A 24,475-nucleotide genomic window follows, 5' to 3' on the forward strand; every position below is an offset into this window, starting at 1 on the left:
TGCCTTATGCTTGATGCCTGAGGGGGGATTTTAGAAGCAATGTGCATCGTGGAAGAGAAAGGATTCGAGTAGAGAGCAGATGACGGCATGACGGCTTGGTCAACTTTGAAAAACAATAAGATGCAGGAGACAGAGAGAAATGTTTTTTCATAAGGGGAAGCTCAATCCGAAGATGATCATGGATTTGTAGATGAGTTTAGAGCTGAATTCTTTAACCGATACTTAAAAGGTTTAAGTTTGTGTATTGGCGAGTGGATGTCTGTGGTTTTCTGTGTGTTCAAATTTATCGTAGTATTTTTGTTAGTGTGCACATATGTTCCCTGAAGATATTGCCAGCAAAGCAGATTGAACTTCATTTAGGAGCACTTGTTATGTCTAATTTTACTGAACCAGCAGATGGAAAGGCTGCTGTATACTAGCCAAGAAGCAGTTTCACCATAGATTATCTGGAGTGACAAACGCCTGAGGCTACCATCCAGGCCATAGATGTATACCTTCAGTATGTTAAAAGAATGATGGATGCACAAAAATAAACATGTTTATTTACAGCAAGATGCCGTGTGTCGGCAGGTCAGTCCCTTAATATACCAAACTTAGCTCTTAACTTTCTTTAACACACAGACTGTTTGACATTGAAGGAAGGAATGTTGCTGTGAGGATTCAGCATCTGAAGAATCGTCAAATAGTTTCCAGTGAATATTGAATAATATTTTTGCTTGAATTGCCCATCCACAATTTTGTACCTCATTGTGGTAGTGTCCTTTTCCATGGGAAGGTTATTCGAGCATATATTACATTTTAAATGTTGAACATAGCAGAAACTAGAAAGCTGAGGACACTCACTGATGTAAAAATAGTGTAATGCATAATTGTACTTTATTTTGTGTAAATACAATGTTAAAAATCGTGAAATATATTCCTGCAGGGCTAAACAGCCTGAATTGAACATAGTGCACTCGGTGTTAAGTCACCTCTGTCTTTATACCTCAATCTACTGTCAATGTCGTTTGGATAAAAACCAGATGATCGGGTTCAATTTGATACAACATGTAAATGTATCATTAATTTGACTTTAGTGTTCGTGTAATGAAACATTTTCAGTGTCTTTCAGACATCAGGACCTGGATCTTTATTGAAAATAAGCTTGACTGGTTCAAAGTGTGAAAAAAAGAGATGTAACAAATGTGGTTCAACAGAAGAGGCTGAAAGCAGCTCTATTCATCCCCAACTGGAAAAATATTCACAATCCCTCTAACAAGCGTGTTTTAAAAATCACCTCCTCATTTTGTAAAGCCTTTTTTCTCCTAACAACCCCCGCCCATTCCCTCTCTTCTCTTTTCTAACGTAATGAACCTTACCTTGAACCTTCCGTTTAATTGGTGTTGAGTCAGACGAGGTGTGTGTGTGTGTGTGTGTGTGTGTGTGTTTTCTATAAATTCCATAAATTAATTTTTACCAAGTAAGGGGGTCCTGCACAGAAATTTAATCAGACAGTTTGCTTTGTGCATGCTGCATCCTTGGATTTAAATGGAATGTTATTTAGGATAAATAAGGCACCGTAGTTAAATAAGAAGGCCTTTTAGAGGGACTGATGAGGCACCGTGGAGCCACTTCAGGCTGCACGGGGGAGAAAACATCAGCCAGGGAAATTAACAGGCTGAATAGATGCTTAGACTTTGTAGCTCTATAATGAGACTCCCATAGTCGGCATAGTCCCCTAATGCACGTACTGCACATGTACTCACATATCTGTTTTCACATGCATGCTCACATATCATGAATAACTCACAGTGCACCGACTCCCATAAACACAGATGTGTAAACTAAAAATATGCAAAACACATGCATGTAAGTATAAAGACGACATATGCAGATTAAACAAAAAAGCAAGACAAATGCCTAAAGTGTGTATAAACATACACATCACAGTTATTGCAATTTATTTGTGCTCCAGTTTTTTTTAATTTTCTTTCTTTCTATAGTCTTTTTAATAGTAATTTTATTACAGAAAGCAATGAAAATGAAAATCTGTTATGAATGATGTATGCGAGTGGTTATCTTGATGACCAGGTGATAAATATGCTAACAAAGTCCTTGTAGATGAAAATATCAGATGTTTTCTGAACGATGCCGTGTCTTAGGTCCACTGACTTCATGGAGTAGGACAGTGAATTAACCGCAAAGAGGCTATCACCAGGCATTCACCATTTGGTGTTGCACTGAGCCAAGCCATTATATCACAGACCATTGCTGATTTCTCAGGCTGAGTGCACAATAGAGAAACTAACACTGCAGCTAATGCCAAGTATGGAACTGTGGACTTGCCACAGTTTTGAATACATATATACATACATGTCTCCATGGTACTTTCGAGAAACTGTCTTTTCCAATATATAACCTAACAAAGCACACTGTGATACTGCTGAGTCTCATCCTCAACTATTGAACATTTCCTCTGATGCAATGAAATTAGATACATCTAAGTATATTGTTATATTTGGTGCAAAAAAGATAGTAGTCTGTTTTTTATGTTTTCCCTAACTACAACAAGCTATCTAAGCCAAAACCCACCTGACATGTCTCACAATGTGTTTCCATAATACACTTGTCCTCCTGAGGTCTCAATATACACAACATCTTGGGGATCTCAGACACAATATTAACTTTAACTCCATTGTGCATTCTGTTTCTGTCTGGCAGTTTAGTTTCTGTTGGATCATTGTTCGTCAAAGTGTGCCACGGTCTTCTTGCGTAGCACAGCCCATTGAAAAGAGGGAGTTTCAGAGTGCAGTGGTGCTGTTGTCTAGTTATATCTTTAAGTGCCTAAATGCCTTATCACACATTTCAAAGTGAAAAGAATGTCTGGATCCACCTGTTTCTCCAGATTCGCTTGAAAATTGTTGGGATTCTTACTTTGATTATGTCACACCCCTTCACAATATTTAATTGAATCAAATGCGGATGAAAACATTACGTCCTTGGCAGAGATATGAAATGTACTTCTCTATGTCTAAACTAAATCTTTCTTAAGGGTGCCAACTTCAATCGTCAGAGGTTTGTGGAACATAGTTTTGACGAGCCGTTGGGGCATATAAACTGTTTTCACAGGTTAAGATTGGACACTTCTTTTCAATCCATACTTGTTAGAACAGTATAATTAGTTTGGCTTTGTGTTGACTGAAAATAAGAAATATTCCAGGTCAGTGAGCATGTGCTGTTCCACTTTTCCAAACCCTTGCTTGTAATAATTTATGACCTTGAAACCAATCATGATTGTTTATGCTTGGACTAATTTTGTGTGAATTCATTCAACCAGGATCGTCCTTTCACCTCTGTCATCTTAGCCAGGTTTTCCCCCTTGTCTCCACTTCTGGTTCAGAATAATTGCAGAGACACACACAAACATGTGCACATGGACACACATGTACACACACACACACACACACCTATACAAACACATGTAAGCATGTATATGCACTGGAGGGAAAATGCATGTATGCCTGCACACATGCTTATTCGTTTTTTAGATTGATTCCCACAGAGGTGAAAGGCCTCATGGGGAGTGGCTGTGGCTCTGAATGATAAATGCCTGTGTGTGCCCTGTGACATGACCTGTTTTGTCTGAGACTGGAGCTGCCACACTAAATGCTCCACATACAAGCTAAGTGCTTATTTACACATTTAAATGGGTTTAAATATATGGCAAACCTCAAAAATCACCATTTAGGCGGCACAAACTGTGTATTATCTACTGCAGTCAACACAGAAATCTGATTCCCACTGAAACGCTCTGTTTCTTGTACTTAATCTATACATGCTGACATTTGTTCAAATATATATATATACTTTTTTTTTTTTGATGACAATTCAAACAACAAAAACATGGATGAACAAATATAATCCTGAGAGTGAACTTGTGTGTGTGTGTTTGTCAGTTGTCTCTGGTTGAGGGGTTGCTCCTATACCTTTGTCCCATAACGGCCTCTCCTATAGAAAGCAGGACTTTGCATTAGAAATGGGACTCGTGGGACTCTTAGTGGGATTCAGCGTTGGGTTTCCCCCTCTTCACTGCTCAGTCAAGTGCTCATCTCTCATGCAATTCCCTGCACATATGTGTGTCTGAATGTGGGTGTTTGCCATTGCTCCGCAGTTTTTTTTTCCCCTGCTTTTTATATCAGCATTTTCTCTATTATGAACCATTCAAGCGACGAATACAACTCATTTACGCTGATGCAATATTTATCACATATTCAAGTCATTTTTACAAGACAGATGTCATCCATTTCACAGCACCGGGCAGGTGTGTGAGGCTTTTCTTTTTAAAAGGCCATAATCTGAAAGCCTTGCATTTCCTCTGACCAGCCTTTACTAGGCCCATGTTGGCAATTGGGCTGCATTCTATCTCTGATATACCCGGAGGCCGTGTGAGCCAGTCATAAACTAGCCACGTTATAGGTGTATTGATTGGTCAACAGATTGCCTGTATCCTGTAAAACGCAGCTCTAACGCGAATGCTTTTATTAACCACGCTGACCATAAACTGAATAAAACTGAAAACAAGTCAGATGTTTTTTTTATTCTATATCGTTTTATATGAGGTCGTCATTGTGGTAACTCAGATTAAGCTTGAGCTCTCTGCTGCTATCAGACCAGTGTTCAGACTTTTGCATCTTGTTTTAGGTTCTTTAGTGTTTTAGGTCAACATCACTTACTACAACTCACTTTTATAGACCTGCTTTCATGCAATTATCTTGTATCAATTCAATTATACATATCCTGCCTTTTGTATTCATTTCTTACCTTGCTTTTATTTCTTTTTTTCTTTCAGCTGTTTTTTAATTTGAGTTTTTCTCTCATTCAGTTTATCCTTTTGGACACCAGCTCTCAGTTTCCTGTGAAACACAGCAGCGGTTGACGTGTGTACGCTTGTGTGCATGAGAGAGAAAGACAGAGATCTCAGCGGGGGGTTCAGCAGCTTTACTTCTCAAACCTCTCTCTCATCCCTCAATCACAATCTTCCCTCACAGCATCCAAGCTTGCGTCCTCCTTTATTTCCTGTTGTCATCTCCCCTCTCCCTACATGGTGAGGAAGATGTGCTCTTGGCAGTCTTACTTTCATGTTTCTCTCTTTGTCCTATAATTTTACTCCCCTTCACTGTTTAGATTGTTAAATAAGATTCTTGCTTTTTGACTTTGCACAATCATGCACACACAAGCACTACATGCAATGGGGAAATTGACCCTCTGCACACATTTATTTCATTGCCACTGAGATGGTATATTACTACCATCATCACTGACTTCAGGCACAGTGCTCGACACTAGTTTGAATCCCCCAAACAAACATTTTTGGAAACATTATTTTGATTTCAACTTGGTTGGATTGGATTTTTGCATAAAATGATTCATTATTGACATATCTATTATAAGTATTTGTTCCTTATTTAACCCCCTGAGCTAGATTGCGTCTTCAGTTTTCATCAAAATGACATAGAGACTCACCGTCTTTCCTTCTACATTACGTTTTGTTCCGCTGCCTTTCATTTCAGTTTGACACTCACTACCAACTCGCTTCCTCCTGCTTATCACCCGTTTATAAAGATGTCTTTTTGACAGTTTCCTGTCAATCAGTCAAACATGCAATTTATTTCCTCTTTTTCCCTCTCTCGGTTACATCTCTCACAGACCCCTGGTCTTGTACATTAACAGCTTTTATTTAGTTTACTTTGGCAGCAGTCAGATCCCTCAGGCCCAGAGTTAGCTGCTGTTTTATGTATTTGTATTATGACAGTTGTTTGAGGAAACTTTTCCAGTATGCTCATTCACAGGAGAGGCTGTTTTCTCCATTAAAGTAACTATGTGTGTTTTCTCCACATTTGTTCGGTTTGGGCTCTCACCAGTAATGGAGATGCAACTGCTGCTAGAATGAAACACTCAGGGAAATAAAAAAAAAAACAACACGATTAAAACTTTCAATAAATAAACACACATCATGGCCTCTTCAGTAGAGGTAAGTAATCAGAGGTAAGTTTAGATATTGGATTGTAAAAATGAAATCCAAGACCTTGATTGCATTGTTGTATAAGTGGAAGTTTGTGAAAGTGGAAAATATCCAAAGTGGATGACTGAACACATTTGCTCTATCTGTGACACACTCACTCACACACTCATGCACACACCAGCTCACATCTTAATTACTGAAGCTTGATGGGTACTTAACCTTACCCCTTGCTGCTTATGCTAATGCAGAGAGGTCAGGAGTGTGCTGATTGGCTGGCTCGCTGTCAACTCAGCCAGAAACAACTGTCAGAGTGCAGATGAGAGGATGAGGGAAAAGATGAGACAGAGGAGCAAGGACAGGGGAAACGGAGGAGGGGGGGAAAGGGGGACAAAGTGGGGGTAGAGAACGCAGGGATGTAATGGAAAATAAATCAGTTACACTAGGTTAAATTCTAATGCTGTGATTTTGCTGTAGGACAAAAGAAAGTTTAGCTGATTTAAATTGAGAAAAATCTAAAAAACGATATTTAAACATCAGACAGATGGCATTTTAACACGTTTACCTAACAGTAGAGGTCACACGGCACACAGAGCTAATCACGATGCAGATCTGTACATCCTAGTTACACCACTCTTACCAGTATGACCTCATCCTTTAAGCAACATGTTTGTTAGGGAGCATATGGCCAGCTCTGTGTGTGTAATGAGCCACCCCCCCACCATGTAGTGCTCTGTAGGGCTGAGGGTGTTAAGCAGCAGGAAGAGTCATTGAAAGGACACACACACACACGCACAAAAAGTTGTTCTCCATGACTTCAGAGGACATTACCTGACATTAGATGATGCAATCACAAGTGGACATCTGTCAGTACAGGTGTGAATGCACCCAAGACTCATTGGGGATGCTTTGTGTCTGTGTGTGTGTACCATTTGCATATTAACACATTTTCTTTGCTGAACGCAAATGTGTCCTGAAGGATTGTCTACTCAGCTGCCGTTGTTTGGATAATGAAAGTAATAACATCTGATGACAATTTATTATTCAGCAACATTTAAATTTTTTGTTTGATAGCATTTCATTTTCAAGAACAACCTAATCACAATAACATTTAATACACAGAACAAACTTTGATTCATACTTATAAGGGCATGGAGGGAGAAGGTGGCAAGAGACACTGATCGTGCTGCCACCCTTCATGTCAATGCCACTTAGTGACAGCAGAGGGCATTTAGACACAGCGACCATTATGCAATTATGAACAACGTAATTATAAAGAATGGTGGAATTGCAAATAAAATATAAACAAACTATTCTCAAGAATTAATATGAACTCAATCACTGCTTTAGCCTAGCTTGAACTCAAGCCTCCCTCCTGGTCTGCGTGTGTCTGAACTGGGTGCTTGCTAGCTTGAATATAATCAGACGCATCAAGGGAGATTCCTGCAGAGGTGATTCTCATTAAGTGTTAGTTCTTTTCCTTGGGGAATATTTTCACTCAGGGAAGTGATCAGAAGTCGCAGGATTTGTGGGATTTCTCGACACTGCATGCATCCATCCCACCAGGAGGAACTCTTTGCAGCATGTGGTCCTTCTGAACCAGAGGTGCAGCTGGGACTTGTTCTAGTAACAGACATGATTGGTGGTCTGCATGTGTTACAAAAATGTAAAAATGGAATTATTCACAATAGTTCTTCTCGAAACACCAGACACTACAAACAGAGTCGTGAAATGCACTTAATCAATTTGTTTCTATAGTTCGCCACTTTATTAGCATTTTATCTTAGTACCTGTAATTGATTTGTTTAAAAATATTTGCCATATTTTTTTATTGACTTGGACATTTTCAGACATTTGTTGCAGTTGTGACAACATCAGCATTGTGGCTTATTTATATGATAATGTCACTGCATCTCTGCTGCAGTCATGTAAATCCTATGCTATAGTAGATCCACGCAGAAAGGGTCTCCTTTCACTTCAAGTTTCTTTGTGAGAAAGTTGAAAAGGCCCTAATATAGGTCATGCACTGTGGTCCATCTTAATGCCGAGAGTTATTTGAATGTCATATTTACTACAAGGGGCTTCTCCAAGTCAACCTGATCAATTCAGTTGGACATTTAGTCCGCTCTAATTTGACTGATTCACTGTGTCCGCTCAGCTGTTAAAAACCAGTATGTACAGCACAGCCTTCCCTACCATACATGTATACTGCAGAGGTCATACATGTATGCATAGACGAGTGTTTGCTGTTGCCATTACCATCCGTGACCATTGGTATGTATGTATGTGTGTGTGTGCATGTGTGGTCTTGAGGCTATAGTGAGCATGGAGTTGACAGGGGGCCGTAGAGATTTAGGGCGAGGTGCCAAGGAAGCCAAGGAAACGTGTGTGTGTGTGTGTGTGTGTGCATGCGTGTCTGCAAGCACACCTCGTCCTCTGATCTCGGGGGACATCTGCTCTGGTCCGGGTCACTGGCAGCGAGCGCTCAGTCGGGCTCAAAAGTATCACCACGGCAACTGCATCACATAATCCCATTCCATCTCATCCCATCCAGGAACTGTGTGCGACGTGATTGGCCTGTTCCCCCCTGGGGCGCTGAGGCGACGGATCAGGCAGCGTCTGCTTACTCGCTGTGTCAGCTATGGCTCTGGGTGTGTGGGCGGGGAGCAAGTAGCGCATTAAAGGAACGTTTGGTGCATTTTGGCAGGAGACGGTGTGAATTATGCAGACGCACCCCTACTGTGTGTGTGTGTCTGTGTGTGCAGTGATGCCAGTGTGGGTCCCTCATGAGGAACAGTTTGGGGGGAACAAGTTACTCTAAGCAGATAAATCCCTTTTTTGGCTTCATCCGTCTCACTTCAGCCAGTCTTGAAAGTTTACATCATTCCCCCTTTAAGTATTTACCAGCATCACAATTCTGCTGCTGTACAGTGCTCCCTGTCTGTTTCCTGCTTCTTTTTACACCAGAACAGAGTCGAAGTAGCTGGATATTATTATATTATCACTTGTTTTCTATCATAAAGGTCAAAGGGCTGTTGATAAAGCTATAAACATGCATGCACAATAATAACATGCATTTCTGAGGATCAATGGAAGTACAGTTTCTCTGAATGTGCTGTTAAAACACTTTATTCTGTGCTGAGGCATCACATCCAGCAGACTTTCTTCTTTCTCCGTGTTTCATCTTTTTTGGCATCTTAAGTGATTTGTTGGTACCTGCTCAACCCTTCTGTGTCGATAAGGAATTCGATGAAGAAATACAATTGAGGAGACTAAAATAAACCTGAATAATACAAACAGCTCAGAATAATAATCAAAATAATCACAAAAAAAGTCTGCCTTCATCTCTCTTCCCTTCATCTCCCCACTCATCTCTCACCAACTGTAGCTTTCATCTATCCCTCCATTCCTCGCTTTGTTTGTCTGCCTTCACCTCTCTCTCCCTGCTCACTCTGCTCTCTCGCTCACCCCCTCCACCTCCATCACTCTCCCTGTCTTTGCTTTGCCGAAGAATACAAACACATTCTGAATTAAAACACAACTGACAGTTTGCATCCAGCTTCTTTGCTCCTCCCATGATTCCTTCCTCACTTACATACCTCCCCACTTTCATCCCTCTCTCTCTCTCTCACTCTCTCACTCTCTTACTCCAACTGTCAGGAGGCTTCATTATTAAAGATTCATGGCGGAGTCTGGGCAGCTCTTCCAAAAGCTTTTGTCAGACAGACCGAGTGTCTCAAATCACACTGCCACTAACTGGAGGTGACATACAGACACACACATACACTCACTCTTGTTGTGGTTTGCTACAGTATTTACTGTCGGCCAGGCCTTTTAAATTCAAATCTTGATAAAAAAAAGATTCTTAGTGCTTGTTTCTATTAAAAAAAAATTGTAAATAATTATGTTTTACATCACATTGTGTTATACAATATACAACATCTTATATCCCTAGCCAGTATCATGAAAATGTTACGTTATTAAAAAGCCTGTCAATTCAATGCAGTTTATTTGGTTTTGGCCAAAACTCAAGAAGATTTCGTCATAAATCTATAATAAAGGTTCATATTTATGAAACAATTGCAACAAAAGTCAGTACACTCTTTAATATTTATACTCCATCCTTTACACTTAATTGTTGATGACAGATTTGATCCTCTTTGTCATGGATGAAACTAGTCGTAAACAAATCTGTGGCAAGATTTTCTACCATTATTCGCAGCTGTGGTTTGTTAAAGCAGTTTTTTTTCTTCTGTTTTAAAATACTGACTCCAAAGGCATTCTAGTGGATTAAAGTCAGGGAACATACTTGGTCAGATCATAGTTTTCTCTGTCTCTTCTTTAAAGACTCTTGTGTGAACTTTGCAGTGTGTTTGAAATAACGTCCTGTCAAGGTTGCTGCTGTCATTTCATTCTGTTGTTTGGTATATGAATTACATTCCCAGTGCAACCTTAAAATTTGTTCTTCCTTGAGCCTTTTGCACCCTATTAGGTTGCATTGGAACAAATTTATTTTATTTTAATCCGACCAAAGAATAGCCAAGGCTTCTTTTCATGTTCTTTGGCAAGGTCTTTTTGGAGGCCATCTTTAGAGTTTGACTTCTTGCAATGTCCTCTCAACTTTCTGCTCAGTCACTGAGACACCAATTTCCTCAGATAATCCTTCCAGATAATCCTGTTATTGGCAGTATGTCTCTTCCTCTACTGCCGAACCACTACAAATGTGTTTCGGCTTATGTTCAGTAGCCTACAGATACTTGTGTACCCTCTCCAATTTTTATGAAGTCTCACAATCTGGTTTTGTACATGTTCAGACAGTTTCAGGCCATGTTACATTAGACCAAATCACAACAGAGAAACTGTGGGGTTATTTTATAACCTGGCTCATTAAATTAGCCTTAACTGATGTGCTAACTTAGGTTAAACTGAAGTTGAACTTTGTGGCCTGTATTTGTTATGCAGTCTACTTAACCTTAATTAAACATCAAATCAAATACCCCACATTTTAAATAAACAGTCTTGTTGTGGCTAAAAGCAGTGATTTCACCCTTTGCCTACTGAATTTGAATCAGATCATCTTGGAGTCACACTGGATGTTTTTAGCTTGACGAAATGAAATTAGCTCTAGGCATTCTTATTGCATCAACATGAATAAGAATAGAGATGGACGGCTGATGTCCATACAGACGGGCAACCCAAAAACAGGGTGCCTCTGGCCATGGCTGTTGCTGGCACCGAAGCATAAAAAAATCAGTTGTACCTCTGGTAATCAGACATAACAAACAAACCAATTATCATAGTTACACAGTGGGATTTACCTTGAGCAAATTCTTTTTCTCAAGGGCATTTCATGAGGGAATAGCTCACATGCCACTGGGGAAAACAAGCAATATTCACCTTGTAGCAAGAAACTTTCACATTGACCAGAAATGACATAGAAGTAACTGCTACTTGTTTGACAACCACCTCACTGTTGTTTTCAAGCTCTTTTATTTTTAATTTAGAAACCTGAAACCTTCTGATTGACTTGGCTTCTAAAGTATATTTAAAAGTTTTAGTTCAACCCATTTTGACCTAAGGTGGCAAATAGAGGTGCACTCTAAAATCTAAGCATTGTTTGAAAATAACCACCTAAAACCTGCAGGTTTTCTGAAAAGCTGACAGAATTGCCAACATTAACAAAAGCTCCCTTTCATCATTGTTTTCCTCAAGGAAACTCTGCAGCAATCTGCTTCAGTATCCCTTCCCTCCCTTAAATCGTCAGCCATTGTCTGAAATGCAACTTTAAAAACTTTTTTTGTTGGCTAAGAGAGCTGAAAAACCAACTATCATTACCCATAATTGTTTCACCTTTCTCCCAAGTCGCAATGTATTTCATCAGTCACTTGTCTTAAAAACGATGACGTTGTATTAAAATGCGCACATGTCTCATCCTGCTCCAAAGGGAAAAGCAAAGAAACCTCACATGTGGTCTTAAAGGTATATAAAACCATATGTTGCATCTAAATGGGTCAAAGAAGACTTAGTTTGGAATTGTGCACAATGTTGGTACAAAAATGCCATTTATTTACCAATTTTAATCTTTTCATCTGTCATTTTCTTTGTATTTGTTTTTACAGAAAAGCTCAAGAACAAGAGAAAAAGGTGGTGTTAGCAGGATGCGTTCCCCAGGCCCAGCCACGGATGGACTACCTCAAAGGACTCAGCATTATTGGGGTATGTATGTATATATGTATGTATATATATATATATATATTCATGTGTGTGCATTTGAACTTACTTATCTGACAGTGATGACCTGAATATTGTAGGGATATGCTCATACAACAATATATTTTCTGCCTGGGTCCCTTGTTGGCCTTCATTTGTGTCTAATGGGTTCACTTTGAGGATTTCGTACAGACACACACACACACAACACTGAGACTAAGATGGATTGACCTGTCATTCACCTTGCTGCCAACCTGCTGTGTCTGTTCTATTCTGGCCTCCCTGCCGCTTGGTGGATCAATAGACATCCCTGGGAGACAAAACTCCAGACTGCTAAGATGAACAGTGTGGGGAATAGAAAAGCAGGAAGAGTATATGATGGAAGGAGGGAAAAAAGTACAAGACAAAGGAAATGGGCAGAGGTGGAAAAGAGCCTGAGGTCGCTGGAAAGAAAGAAAGGAAGCATGGAGTATTTGAAAAATAAGGCCAATGGAAAGAGGAAATGACATTGGACACCTGTTTAACAAGTCTGCGCCTGCATATACGACATAGACACCGAAATGAGCCGTGTCTAGAGCAGGTCGTCAACCGCAGTGCTTCAAGTGAACAATGTTTAGAAGACAGCTGAGAGCACTGGAATTAATTAACTGGAATGTTTCTGAGCGTTACAGGTTTTTATTTTACAATATGCTGCCCCAGTTCATTTTTGATAAATGCAACCAACCCGTGTTTCCTACATAAAACTGTCAGCCTGAACTTCTCAGTCGGCTTTAATGTGATTAAACAGTAAGTTCCCACTTTGAGATGCAAACCCCCTTGACACCATCCCATACATAATGCATGGGTTAGTTTCCAGGTTCTACACCAAACAGCTAAAATGATGCTAAACGCTGTGTAGTGCTTTATTTCCTTTTTTGCATAAATCTAACAGTCCAATTTTTATGTGTTTTTCTTGGCTGTCTTGTTTTCACCATATAGAACATTTACAAACAGGGTAGAAAAATCAGGTATATTGACCCCTAAGCTATCTGATGTATGGAAAAAGACAGGGCCAGTGACTGATGTGAAGACCTCATGGCTTAAAGCCCTGAGCAAGAGTCTTTCCCCCTTTCTGTAAAGGTACCAATGGAAACTGCACCTCTAAATGTTTGATAGTGTTCTGACAGCGAGGTGAGTGAGGTGGCCAACGAATAACACAGAAGATGTTGTGGCTAAAGGGAAAAACTCACTTCACATCAGTGGAGTGACAGAAATATGCAGATATAACAACATCTTTTGAATTACATATCTAGAGCCCTCTTCTCTTCAGTTTACTGGGACACAAAAAGAGCGTTTTCACACAAATCCCTCTGGTGTATGATAAACCATGAGATGGACTTTTTAAATTCTTTCTTTTAATGTATGTTTCACCTGAGTAATGACGAGAGGGAAGTATTTAAAGAATTGATTATGGTTTTTTATGTTTAAAGTGCAGCCACTTTCCACAAAGTCTTTGAGACTATTTTATTTAAAGTGAAGGGCCTTGGTGAAGCATGAATGAGGTTATTTTCTGTCTGTTCAGTTCTGCATTCAAACAAAATCACATCAGCCATTCCAACATTAATAAACAATGAGAGGTTTTCCAAATAGTCCTTGTAGTTGAGCACTGTGTATTTAGACATTTAATCCATGTTTAGCGAAGCAAAATAATTCCTACATTTCTAAGAACGCTTCTGTTGTTCAAATTAGATTACATAATTTCAATCGCCACAGAAAACCTTGATCTTGATTTGAAATAATGCTTGAGTTTATTTGCTTGCATTAATAAAACAAACTGTCCCTTTGAAAACAGGGATAAATTAAACTGTCCAATGTTTATTACTACCTCCTGCTTAAAAAATAATGGGGTTGAGGGGTGGGGAGGTGTCTTGATTGTTAAGTTAAATATCCTTTGCCATAAATAATGTAATTCAATTTCGGTAAACATTCCACTGTGTGACACAATTACATTTAAGTCAAGTGGCATGTATGTGTAATATAATTACATTCAGATAAACTGGGTTGTATATGTAATAGCCTTCAGGGCGAGGCAGAAACAGCTGGGAAGTTTACCACTGCTGGTCCTTTCATTGTTATGAGTAGATTGGATTACGCGGTGATACAGACAAACACACATTTGTCTGGCTGTAGCTGTGAGCACACATTAACATTATATATTCTCTTGCCCCCAACCTGAACCATCACATGTAAAATGCCTAACCCTATAACCAGGTCTCACCCCTTAAACAGGCCTATGGAATTTTGAGAACAGAATACATCCTCATAACAATGGCTTCGACTAAAAATGTCCTCACAGCCATAGAAAGACAAGTGCACACTGACAGATGCATGCATGAACAGGCACACATGGTTCACACAGCCTGACAGAGGTGTATGTGTGCACACGCCCCCCTTGTGTATCCCTGGTAGTTACAATCAGCCTCACAATGGCAGTGACAGTTGGTGGGTTATGCAAATTACATGCAAATAAGCAGTTGTGAATTTGTATATAGTGATTGCACTAACGGCTAGATAAAGGGAGTAGTTAAAAAAAAAATTGCTTCCTGTTGAATTCATTCGTTTTAATCGAGCTGTGTGTCAGCTTTTGTGTGGCTTCCTGTTGTGTTCTGTTTTGCTGTGAAATGAATGACAGTGTATTGTGCGTACTGTACACAGACAAGTCACGCAAATCCACAGTGTTTTGCATGTCTGAACCAAACATTGACATAGACTAGCCCCTACCTATATCAGAGATGCATTACACACATGCACAGAGCTGGCATGGTGATCTGAGAATTACAGTCGGTCAGCAACACATTGTCTTTTCAGTATACAAGGCAATTCATTTGTTAAGTATTCAGACTCTTTAAAAATGTTTTATTTTGCAGCTCTATGCTAAGAAAAACAAATTATTTCCCCTCATTAGAGTGTAAAAACAAAGATCTCTTTGTGCAGCAGCAGTGGTGCAGCTTCAGGGTCCAGCAGCCGGTCTTAACTTTCTGTAGCTCAATCACTGCAGGTAACTTTTTACAGTTTCAGAAATAAAGCCGAAACCAGCATCACCACAGGTCAATCAAACAGACCTTTCCAAACAGGCAGGTTTGGAACAGGCACTGTACTACTTCATTAAAAAGGCAAGACTGAAAACAATCACCTTGACATAATTATTGTACGCATTGCTGTGACACTTACAATGACACTTGTAATCACTGGAGCTCATCAAGAGTGACCATCAGATTCTCTGTCACGTCTCTTACCAAGGCTCTTCTCCTGATTACTCACTTAACAACTCACTTCATTCACTTTAGTCAGGCTCGAGAGAGAGTCCTGCTTGTTGAAATGTGTCAAACCTGATGGTTTCTTCTACTGTTGATGCTCATCCACCTCAAGATTCACCGTTTAGTGCATTTAGTGCTGTTATTGCAGTTTTGATGAGAGGTTACCTGAGTTACCATAGCATTTGAGTCCGTCTGAACCAGTATGGCCTCTTTGACCTCAAAAGTGCTGCTCACTGGACGATTTGCTTTTTCATCCCATCCCGACTCAAGTCTAGCTTCTGTTTAGTAACAATCTCAGACCAGCCCATCGAGCAGCGACATTCAGGCAATGGTCTAAGTCACACTTTACCTCCATTCTGAGGTTTGTGAATATTACCTGACCTGTAGCTGCTGGATGGATTTATGCATCACACTGCTTCCACATGATTGACTGATTAGATTACTGCAAGAATAAGCTGTTCATGGAAAAGTGCTTGGTGATTCTCTATATATTCCTTATTTAAACAAAACTCAATGAGCACATAAAGTAGGATTTGAGTGATTAGAGTTGACTAGTGAGATCTGAATTAATGGTTCAATTATAAATAATACCTCAACCTACTGAGGGCATAGGGACACCTGCTGCTATCCTGAATGGAGCCAGATTGCCTGGCTAGAGGAAAATAGTTCACTTCAGTGTGTAACATGCTTATAACTGCTGCCTGCAAAGCACAGCGTGCATCTGTGTGAGTGTGTTTGAAAGAAGGGTTACACTGGATAATAGGCCTGGAGGCATTGAGAGCTGGCACTAAGGGCTTGAGCATAGACCTCTAAGAATAGCGAAAGTGAGAGAATTAGATGTAGAGGGGATGCTGGGAGGAATAAAAGGGAAAATTGTGGCATTGAATTATAATTTTTTTTTCTTCCCCCACTTCTTTTTCCCTCTGTACATCCCTATATGTCGCTTCCACTTATTGTCAATCCTACTTTCCTTCTCCAGGTTATTTTGTGTAAGATTGTAGATTAGTGCTGTTCTCAATATTCTGGCTCTTTTAATATCCGGTTAAACCTTCTATTCTGGCTTCTATCTGTAGCCAACATGTTAGCCACATCTTGCTTGTTTTTACCTCCACCAAGGAGGTTACGTTTTCATTGCAGTTTATTCTTTAGTAACTCAAAAAACGACGGATTTCGATGACATTTTGTGTAGGTGTGAAGCACGGCACAAGTAAGAACCTCAAATTTCGAGGGGATTCAGATAAATGAGCAGATCGGATAGGGCATTAGCCTTGGTGGAGGTATGTACTCTCTTAGTCTTCTTCTAGTCTCTCCATGAATTTGTGGTGGTTTCAGAGTTACGTATAGAGCTGCAGGATTTTCATCATGGGACGAAATGAGAAGTATATTTTGATTGGTCATAACAAGATTCTGTTTTATTCTCTCATATTCTAACGATGTGTTAGTGATGAATTGTTACCTCTACAATCATATGTCTGCCATTCTCTCTACCTCTTTCTTTTCCTCCCTCTGCTCTCATCCATGAATGCTCACCCCTGGACCGTGCCTCTGTCGATACGTAATATACGTGGCTTTACAGCTACATAGACACGCAGTGGCATTTAAGAAATCTATACCACTTCATCCTGGCTGGGAAAACCGCTGCATTTTCTTTTGCACTTGTTTGTCCATGTGCTTATACCCCATATCGTCTTTGTGTATATTTACATGCCCACCTTGTTTAAATGTGGATTAGTTTATGTGTGTTTGTGGGTAGTCAATATCAGGCTTTTGTTTGACCTTGTGGACTTGGCTCGTCAGCATCAATAAACTTCTCCCATGTGTGTCTGTATTTCAGGTCCAGCAGATTGATCGAGTAGTAGAAGTCGTGGATGAGGCAGTTAAAGGTATTTTGACACACAAACACACACACACCCAGGAGCAGTAATTGTATGAGTGAGCGAGCCAGCGAGCAGCAACGCATTGATCAGCTAATGAATGAATGAGAATCCTTTTATTATTGGAATGGGAAATGAAGTTCTTGAGTCAGCTCCACATACGAATGATTTTCAGTAAAGCCGTCTGGCTACTTATTGACAGAAGAGCAGGACTGAGAATGGCTGTACTGTCAAAAGTAGGAATATATCACTGTCCTGTAGAAAGGTACAAAAATGTGAATTATTACACGATTTTAACAACACTTGATTGTGTCATTATTGATGTTGATTGTTTAAAGTGCAAACAGAGCGGTCCTAAATTAACACTCATGAAATATTGGACGAGTAAATCTCAGAGGACTTTCACAACACTGCAGGTAAATGTTTGTATCAACATAGTTATGTTATGAAACACCATAGTCTGTAAATAAAGATGGACGACATGACAGCTCCCCAAATGTGAGACAGAGTGCCCAGATTGCCCCCTGTTGGCTTGCTGCAGTATAGATCTTAAACCTCCATGTTAGTGGATGGGACATTGCAAAAAAGTCAAAGTACATGTTAATCCATTTTTTCCCAAAGATGGTTTCTGTAATTTTTGGTAGTCTATCACTGATGCGTGGCATATTGTTCATTTTTCCATTTTTTTGTCAATCAGTTATATGATGCTATAAAAACTGACTTACGATTGGTCAATTGCATGTACCTGCTGGACCTTGATAATGTTGCTTCACTGTAGAACGCTACTGAGAAGACTCAAAAAAAAGTGCAAGATGTCAGAGTTCATATCACAGCTATTTTGGCTTCTTTCCTGGAACTGTATTTAAAGAGTATGCTGTAACCAAACCAAAAAACAATCACCAATTAGCTCACGGCATTGATTGCACTTCTGTCTGTCCTGGGTGAGGGGCCCCTCACATGTGGCTCTCTCTTTGAGGTTTCTGTTAGTAGGGTTTTTCTCCCATAGTTTTTCCCTTACTGTTGCTGAAGATTAAGGGCAGAGGATATCACACCTTGTGAAGCCCTTTGAGACAAACTGTGATTTGTGGATATGGGCTGTACAAATAAAATTTGAATGATTGATTCTAGGTCTGCTTGGAATGCAGGTCTATCATTTGTTTGGTTTCAGGCAAAGAAAAAAAAAAAAAAGGATGAAACACCTTGAAAAAAGCAAGTTGAGAAATAGAGTCTTGAAGTTCTACAAGGCTGGCTACAGTACAATCGAGAGGCTACAGTGAAGAGTTGTTTTGTGTGTCTCCAGTATGCCAAAGACAAAAAAAACACATTTGTCATTTTAAGTAAAACAATGAATCTGGAGGGCGTTCATGACTGAACAAAGCGTGTGCCACACTGCCTGTGCGTCTTCATCCCTGAATCAATCAAAGTCTCTATTCTCGTCCCTGAAGTTCATTTCATAGCTGACTTTTAAGATCAAGACTTCTTGAGGTGTATTTTCATCTTTATACTTGAAATTAGATTTATTTGCCAGAATAATAAATATATTATATATATAATATTTTTTCTTTCAATTTTACTCTAGTTTCTTCAAGGCTGTATTCAACATTATACCATATTATCTCAATGAAATACTGAGATAAATTTAGATTTGACACAAAAAGGCAATTTGGTAAATTTAGATTTTTTCATCTACCAGCCACCTTGGCCAATAAGTTAGAAAGTTAATTTACGTCTACAAGAGTCTGTTCTTTGTGTTAAATTTCCAACTGCAGGGGGACTTGATTTACTGCTTCTTTCATGGTTTAAATTTCATGAAAGTAAATGCACACAAAACTTGACTTGACTTCATTGATGAGTACGATCAGTGATTAGAACTGACGTGTATTTAAAAGCAAAGTGTTTTTTGAATCTCTCTGTCTTGCTGTCTAAGTAGCATGTTAAGTGGTCATCTCTGTCTGAGTGGCTCACAGCGGGACAGACTCACATGGCAGTGATTAGGTCATCCATTTAAACTGTTAGTGAACCAACGCACTCAACAGTTTAATGAAGGTCAGAGAGAGTTTACAGTGTGAGAGTGTCCAGTCAAGCTGTCATTCACCCCCAGCTGTTCTCTAATAAAGAACAGATTGAGGTTTACACTGTGTGTGTGTTTGAATGAGTGACTAGTTCGCACTGCAGGCCTCACTCTAATGAAGGACAGCTGAACTGAGGATTAATTTTACAATGTGTCATTTACCCTAAATCGTCTGGCTACACACACGCACGCACACACACACACACACACACACACACACACACACACACACACACACACACACTTGTACACTGTGACTTTATTCCTTCTTTCTTTTCTATGATTTTCCCATTCATTCCTTTCTCTTTCTTTCCCTGTTCTTCCCTCCACCTATTTCTCATAATCTATCAATGTCTTACACTCTACCCTCCTTCCCTCCCCTTTTCCTTCATCTGTGCCCCTTCCATAGAAACTAATTTCCCCAGTATCATTACAGTTCTTTATGACCTCGTATAAACTGAGAACTGTTATTTCAGCTCGGAGGCCTGCGCATAAACCTTTAAGCTCGGGGATTTGCCTGTTGTAATGGCTACTAAAATACTTACTTCAGTGAACTGCTAATAGACACAGTTCTTCGCTGCACCAAAAAACGCTTGCAGGTCTCTTTTCCACATGAGTACTAGTATGCTTTTATGACCTTGGTTCTTGAGGCATGAGGCTATCTATTCTGGCTCAAGAAGAGCAGATCTAATGTCAATGCAGGACCCCTCACTACTGTAAATACGGCATCCATCTAACATAAAGCTCAAGTTACTGCCTGTATAGTAAATACAAAAGCATGTCTTTATCCTGAAGTTATCTCAGGTTGCTGAGCATGCACACCGTAATTAAGATTTATTCAGCCACTCACATTACAAGTGCTGCCCGCTCTTGTGTTGCTTGCTTACAGTGTAGAATGTTTTTTAACTGTGCCAGATGTTAATTTTCTTGGAAACCGCAAACACACCGTTGGCTTCCAAACCAACTGGCAGATCTTTAAAAAAAATTGGTAATAACACTAATGGATACACATTTACATCAATAGCAATATTTAAATGGTTCAATATATGGATAGATTGCTTATGCATTGTGTAAACACAGTGAGGAAGTGTTTGTCATTCTCTACTCAAGTAGAGGGACATTTTTCGCAATAACAGTTATGTAATTTTACCCATATCGTCCAGCCCTAGATAGAATGCAACACAAAGGCTAGAAAATATGTTATTCTTGTTTCCAATCTTTAAGGATTACACACTTCCCCGAAAGTCTAACCTTTGCACCTTTAATAAATATTTGACGTACCTTTTTCTTTATAGTGCTGTTTTTATTTCTCAATTTCTTTATTTGCTCTCCCAATATTGATCTTCCATCACTGAGCTGATAGCCTCAGATGATGCTATTTCACCTGATATTTTTTTTTTATCATCATAACAGTTTAGATTTAGTGTATGTGTGTGACATAGAAGCAGGGGGCTGCAAAGGTTAGACAGGCTAATGTATCTACTTAGCTTCAGATCAGAGGCTATATTGGATCCATATAACCTCGTGATCCTTATTTCACCAATATAAACAAACTGTTTGTGTGTTAATGCTGAAAAATAAATCAGGAGCGTGAAGACGTTATTGAACGGAAAGATTAAATAAGACAGGTGGGAGAGGAATTAAAGAGCAGGTTCCAAGAGGCAAGTTGAATCATTCATATATACTTGAAGTCAACCAAAGGCGCTGTGAACATCTTTTAATGCTCAGTGACCTCCCATCTGGAGGTACAAATACAAGCTCGCTAGTCATTGTCAAGGATCAAAGCTCTTGTATGGCTTTTTAAAGGAAGCACTCTTTTGAAATATTTGCATTGAGGCACAGTTTAGAATTTCTAAGCAATGCGTTTGATGTGCATCTCAGGTATTAACCATCAAAATTCATTTCCCTGAGATTTGGCCAGATAATAAGCAGATTTTAAAAAAAAGATATTGGTACATATCCTATTACCTGTTATATTAGGAGGATAAATGACAAGCATTACACTACTGTCCCTTCTCTCCAATTTACCTCTTTCCCCCTCGATCCTGCCTGCTGCTTTACAATCAAACCAGGGAGCACAACAAGACCCACCACTTATGAGACATCAGACCCAGGTCAAGAGGTCATCCTTTTAGCTCCCCACCTCCATGATCCAACCATCCATCTGGCTCGCCACTACATCTTTCATCTGTGATGCATTTTTTTCTGTCATCATCCAACCATCCATCCATCTATCCTTGCCTCCCCTCCCTCCCTCTCCCTAGCATGATATGATGGGCCGTTATGAGTGGATAGAAGGATTTATGTTGGTTTGTATTTATGAAGGAGAGAAAGGAACAACGGAGAGAGAGATCGGGGGGGAAATCGCAGGGGGAAAAGAGAAGGCCAGTCAGTTACAGGAAAATGTGGCATGAGGCGATGTGTGTGTCTCTCTCTGTCTACGTGGGGTTGCCCATCTCAGCAGTTGGCCTCTCTAAACTCTGTAATTGAGATGACAATTATGCCAGCTTTCTTCGGTCTTCTTCAAGAACTCAAGTCACTTACTTTATCTCTTCTCATTCCTGGTCCCCCTAGGGCCTGAAATTGAATTTGGCTTTCAATACACTCCTGGTGTGATTTCATGCTGGTCATGAGATTATACTTTGAGTCTTGGGTGGCAGGCACACTCTCAGGGGTCCTGTTAAGTTTTAGAGGGAAAAAAAAAAATAACAGGAATATGTGGGGAATGACAATATTACCAAGTTTTATGAGAATGGTCAATGTCAATTTGGGAAAACCATCTGGAAATCCAGAACCACACTGGAAATTGCTTTCTTCAGACAAGTCTGTGTAAGCAATTAGATATGAGTAACTTTATTTTCCCACAGCTAAAATGATCTGAAACAAATGTACAATATCAACAATCTGGAAAAAACATTTAATTTTTAAAGCAGGATTTACCACAACCCAATAGACCTTAGCTGAAGCGAAATTACTCGTTTGACTATTTTCAAACAGGAAATAGGAGTTGATTGTTTTACCGCATTGTTTTTAGTGGTTAGACTTGTTCTGCTCCATCTTAATTTATTAAGACCACTGTATTGCAGTCTGTAATTGCGGGATTTTGTCACTTTTTCATAGCAGACAAGTTAGTTCACATGTCTTATTATTATTATTATTATTATTATTATGTTATTTACTTTTGTTTGGATCTTGTGAAAAGTATAACCAAGGTTAAAAAGATATTTATAAGTTGATGTCTATCAGATGTATGTCTTAAAACCTGGAAGAAAAAGCTCTTGTAGGCTGTGATCTAGTCAACATATTTTAGTCATTATCATTGATGACTTTCTTCTCTCTCATACATTTGTTGTATGAACTTCAGGTTCAATGTTTAAAGTAACAGTTGGGGAGCAGGTGGAACTTTTAATCTGTGTTAAATAATGTATTAATGTATGGATAGATTCATCGATCATCAAACAGAGGGAGAGATGGTTACAGAGATAATAGAGAACACATTCATTTGAAGTCCTTCTTTTGCCACCGATGGCGTTTGCACAGACAGCTGGCCCGGAGGAAAAGATGGCCGAACGCACTCCAAGTCCCAAGCTGTTTTCCACCAGGGAAGTTTTCTCATTTTCTTGCTTGTACTGGGATATTACGACCAGTCACGCCTCACCGATTGGCTCTTTGTCCTCCTCTGGGCCAGATTGTCATTTTTATCTACCAATTGATAGCCATGCTTCCTGCCCTGAGCCCACCCTCCCAGGAGACCCATGTAAAGTGGATGAAAACAGGAAGACAATTCCATCCCTCAGCGGCTCCATCTCGCACATTTCTAGCTGGTAGCCTATTAGTCGGTCGGGAAGGAGAGACTCCGGTATCCCATTTCCACACACCAAAGGCTGGACATCTTGAGCTATTAGCTATTAGACTCCGTTATCGATTCTCATTTAGTTCTGTAACAATGTTATATCCAATGAGTGATACTTTTGGAATTGTTTGTGTGCAGTTGGTAAAAGATGAAATATCCCTCTTTTTTCTTTGAAGATCCCCTTTTCTTCAACCATCCATCATTGTTTTCACCTCTGTTAACTACTCTGGTAAAATCAGTGGAGTTTTAGCACAAGTACTCTCCTCTTCACACTTTTTATATTCATGTTTGCCTTTAATGGATTTTTGGTGCATCTGGTGGCTGGAGTTGCCTATTATTCCATTTCCTGCACAGTTAGATCAGTTAATTTCTCCCTCTTTTGACCAAACCATTACCACATCTGCTCTGTTATTTGCGCAATACCTCTACCTCTATCCTGTTCACTTCACCATCATATTTATTCATTGTGAGAAGTCAAATCAAGGCTTTTATTTCAATATCTAAAGCTTATTATCGCACAATAGAAAGCCAAGTCTCTTGTTGTTTGTGGGTGACAACCTTTATGTAAATGTATGTGTGCATTTGAGTGTGTTGCAGATATAGACAAAACTGAACTTCTCCTCTTATTATGTCATGTTTGTTTGTTTTGTGCACACAAACACTGAATAATGTCATCCAGCAGATTTTTGCACTTATAACACAGTAATATATTCATTTTCAACACAGACATGCTTTAACTGTATCTATACACCAACCTTTCCACACATAGCTCTGCATGATAGTGTGTCACCTTTTCAAATTAACAACTGAAAAACACACACTGGCAGCCACAGTTTCAATTAGAAAATAAGTATGTAATGAAGTCATGTTTGTCATCTTCAGGCCACTCGGTTCGGCTGTTAGGTCAGAAGAAAGATGGAGGCCGGAGGCTCGGAGGAGCGAGACTGGACCTGCCCAAGATCAGGAGGAACCCACTCATTGAAATCATCTCCATTAACACTGGGTAGGACACAGACACACAAACAGAAAATATACTGCGTGTTATTCAGCTGTAACTGGGAATTCAATCTGTGAATTCAATTTCATTGCTTTCGTGTATGTGTGTGTGTACGCCGTCTTCCTTTTGCACAACCACTTAAACAGAGCCCCTCTGTGATTCAAATTTGATAAATT

At 39.6% G+C, this 24,475-nt stretch overlaps 1 protein-coding gene across 1 annotated transcript in view; it reads left to right on the forward strand.

Moving 5' to 3' along the window:
• The window catches only part of cdkal1 (CDK5 regulatory subunit associated protein 1-like 1), a 214,029-nt gene that overhangs the window by 48,028 nt on the left and 141,526 nt on the right, over nt 1-24,475 (forward strand). The window contains exons 5-7 of the mRNA XM_020091374.2: nt 12,118-12,214; nt 17,339-17,387; nt 24,185-24,305. Of these exons, the coding sequence (XP_019946933.1) occupies nt 12,118-12,214; nt 17,339-17,387; nt 24,185-24,305 (267 nt within the window). The remainder of the gene's footprint in view (nt 1-12,117; nt 12,215-17,338; nt 17,388-24,184; nt 24,306-24,475) is intronic.

The sequence above is a fragment of the Paralichthys olivaceus genome, chromosome 13 (genome assembly GCF_024713975.1).
Source record: "Paralichthys olivaceus isolate ysfri-2021 chromosome 13, ASM2471397v2, whole genome shotgun sequence".
In the NCBI taxonomy this organism is placed as follows: Eukaryota; Metazoa; Chordata; class Actinopteri; order Pleuronectiformes; family Paralichthyidae; genus Paralichthys; species Paralichthys olivaceus.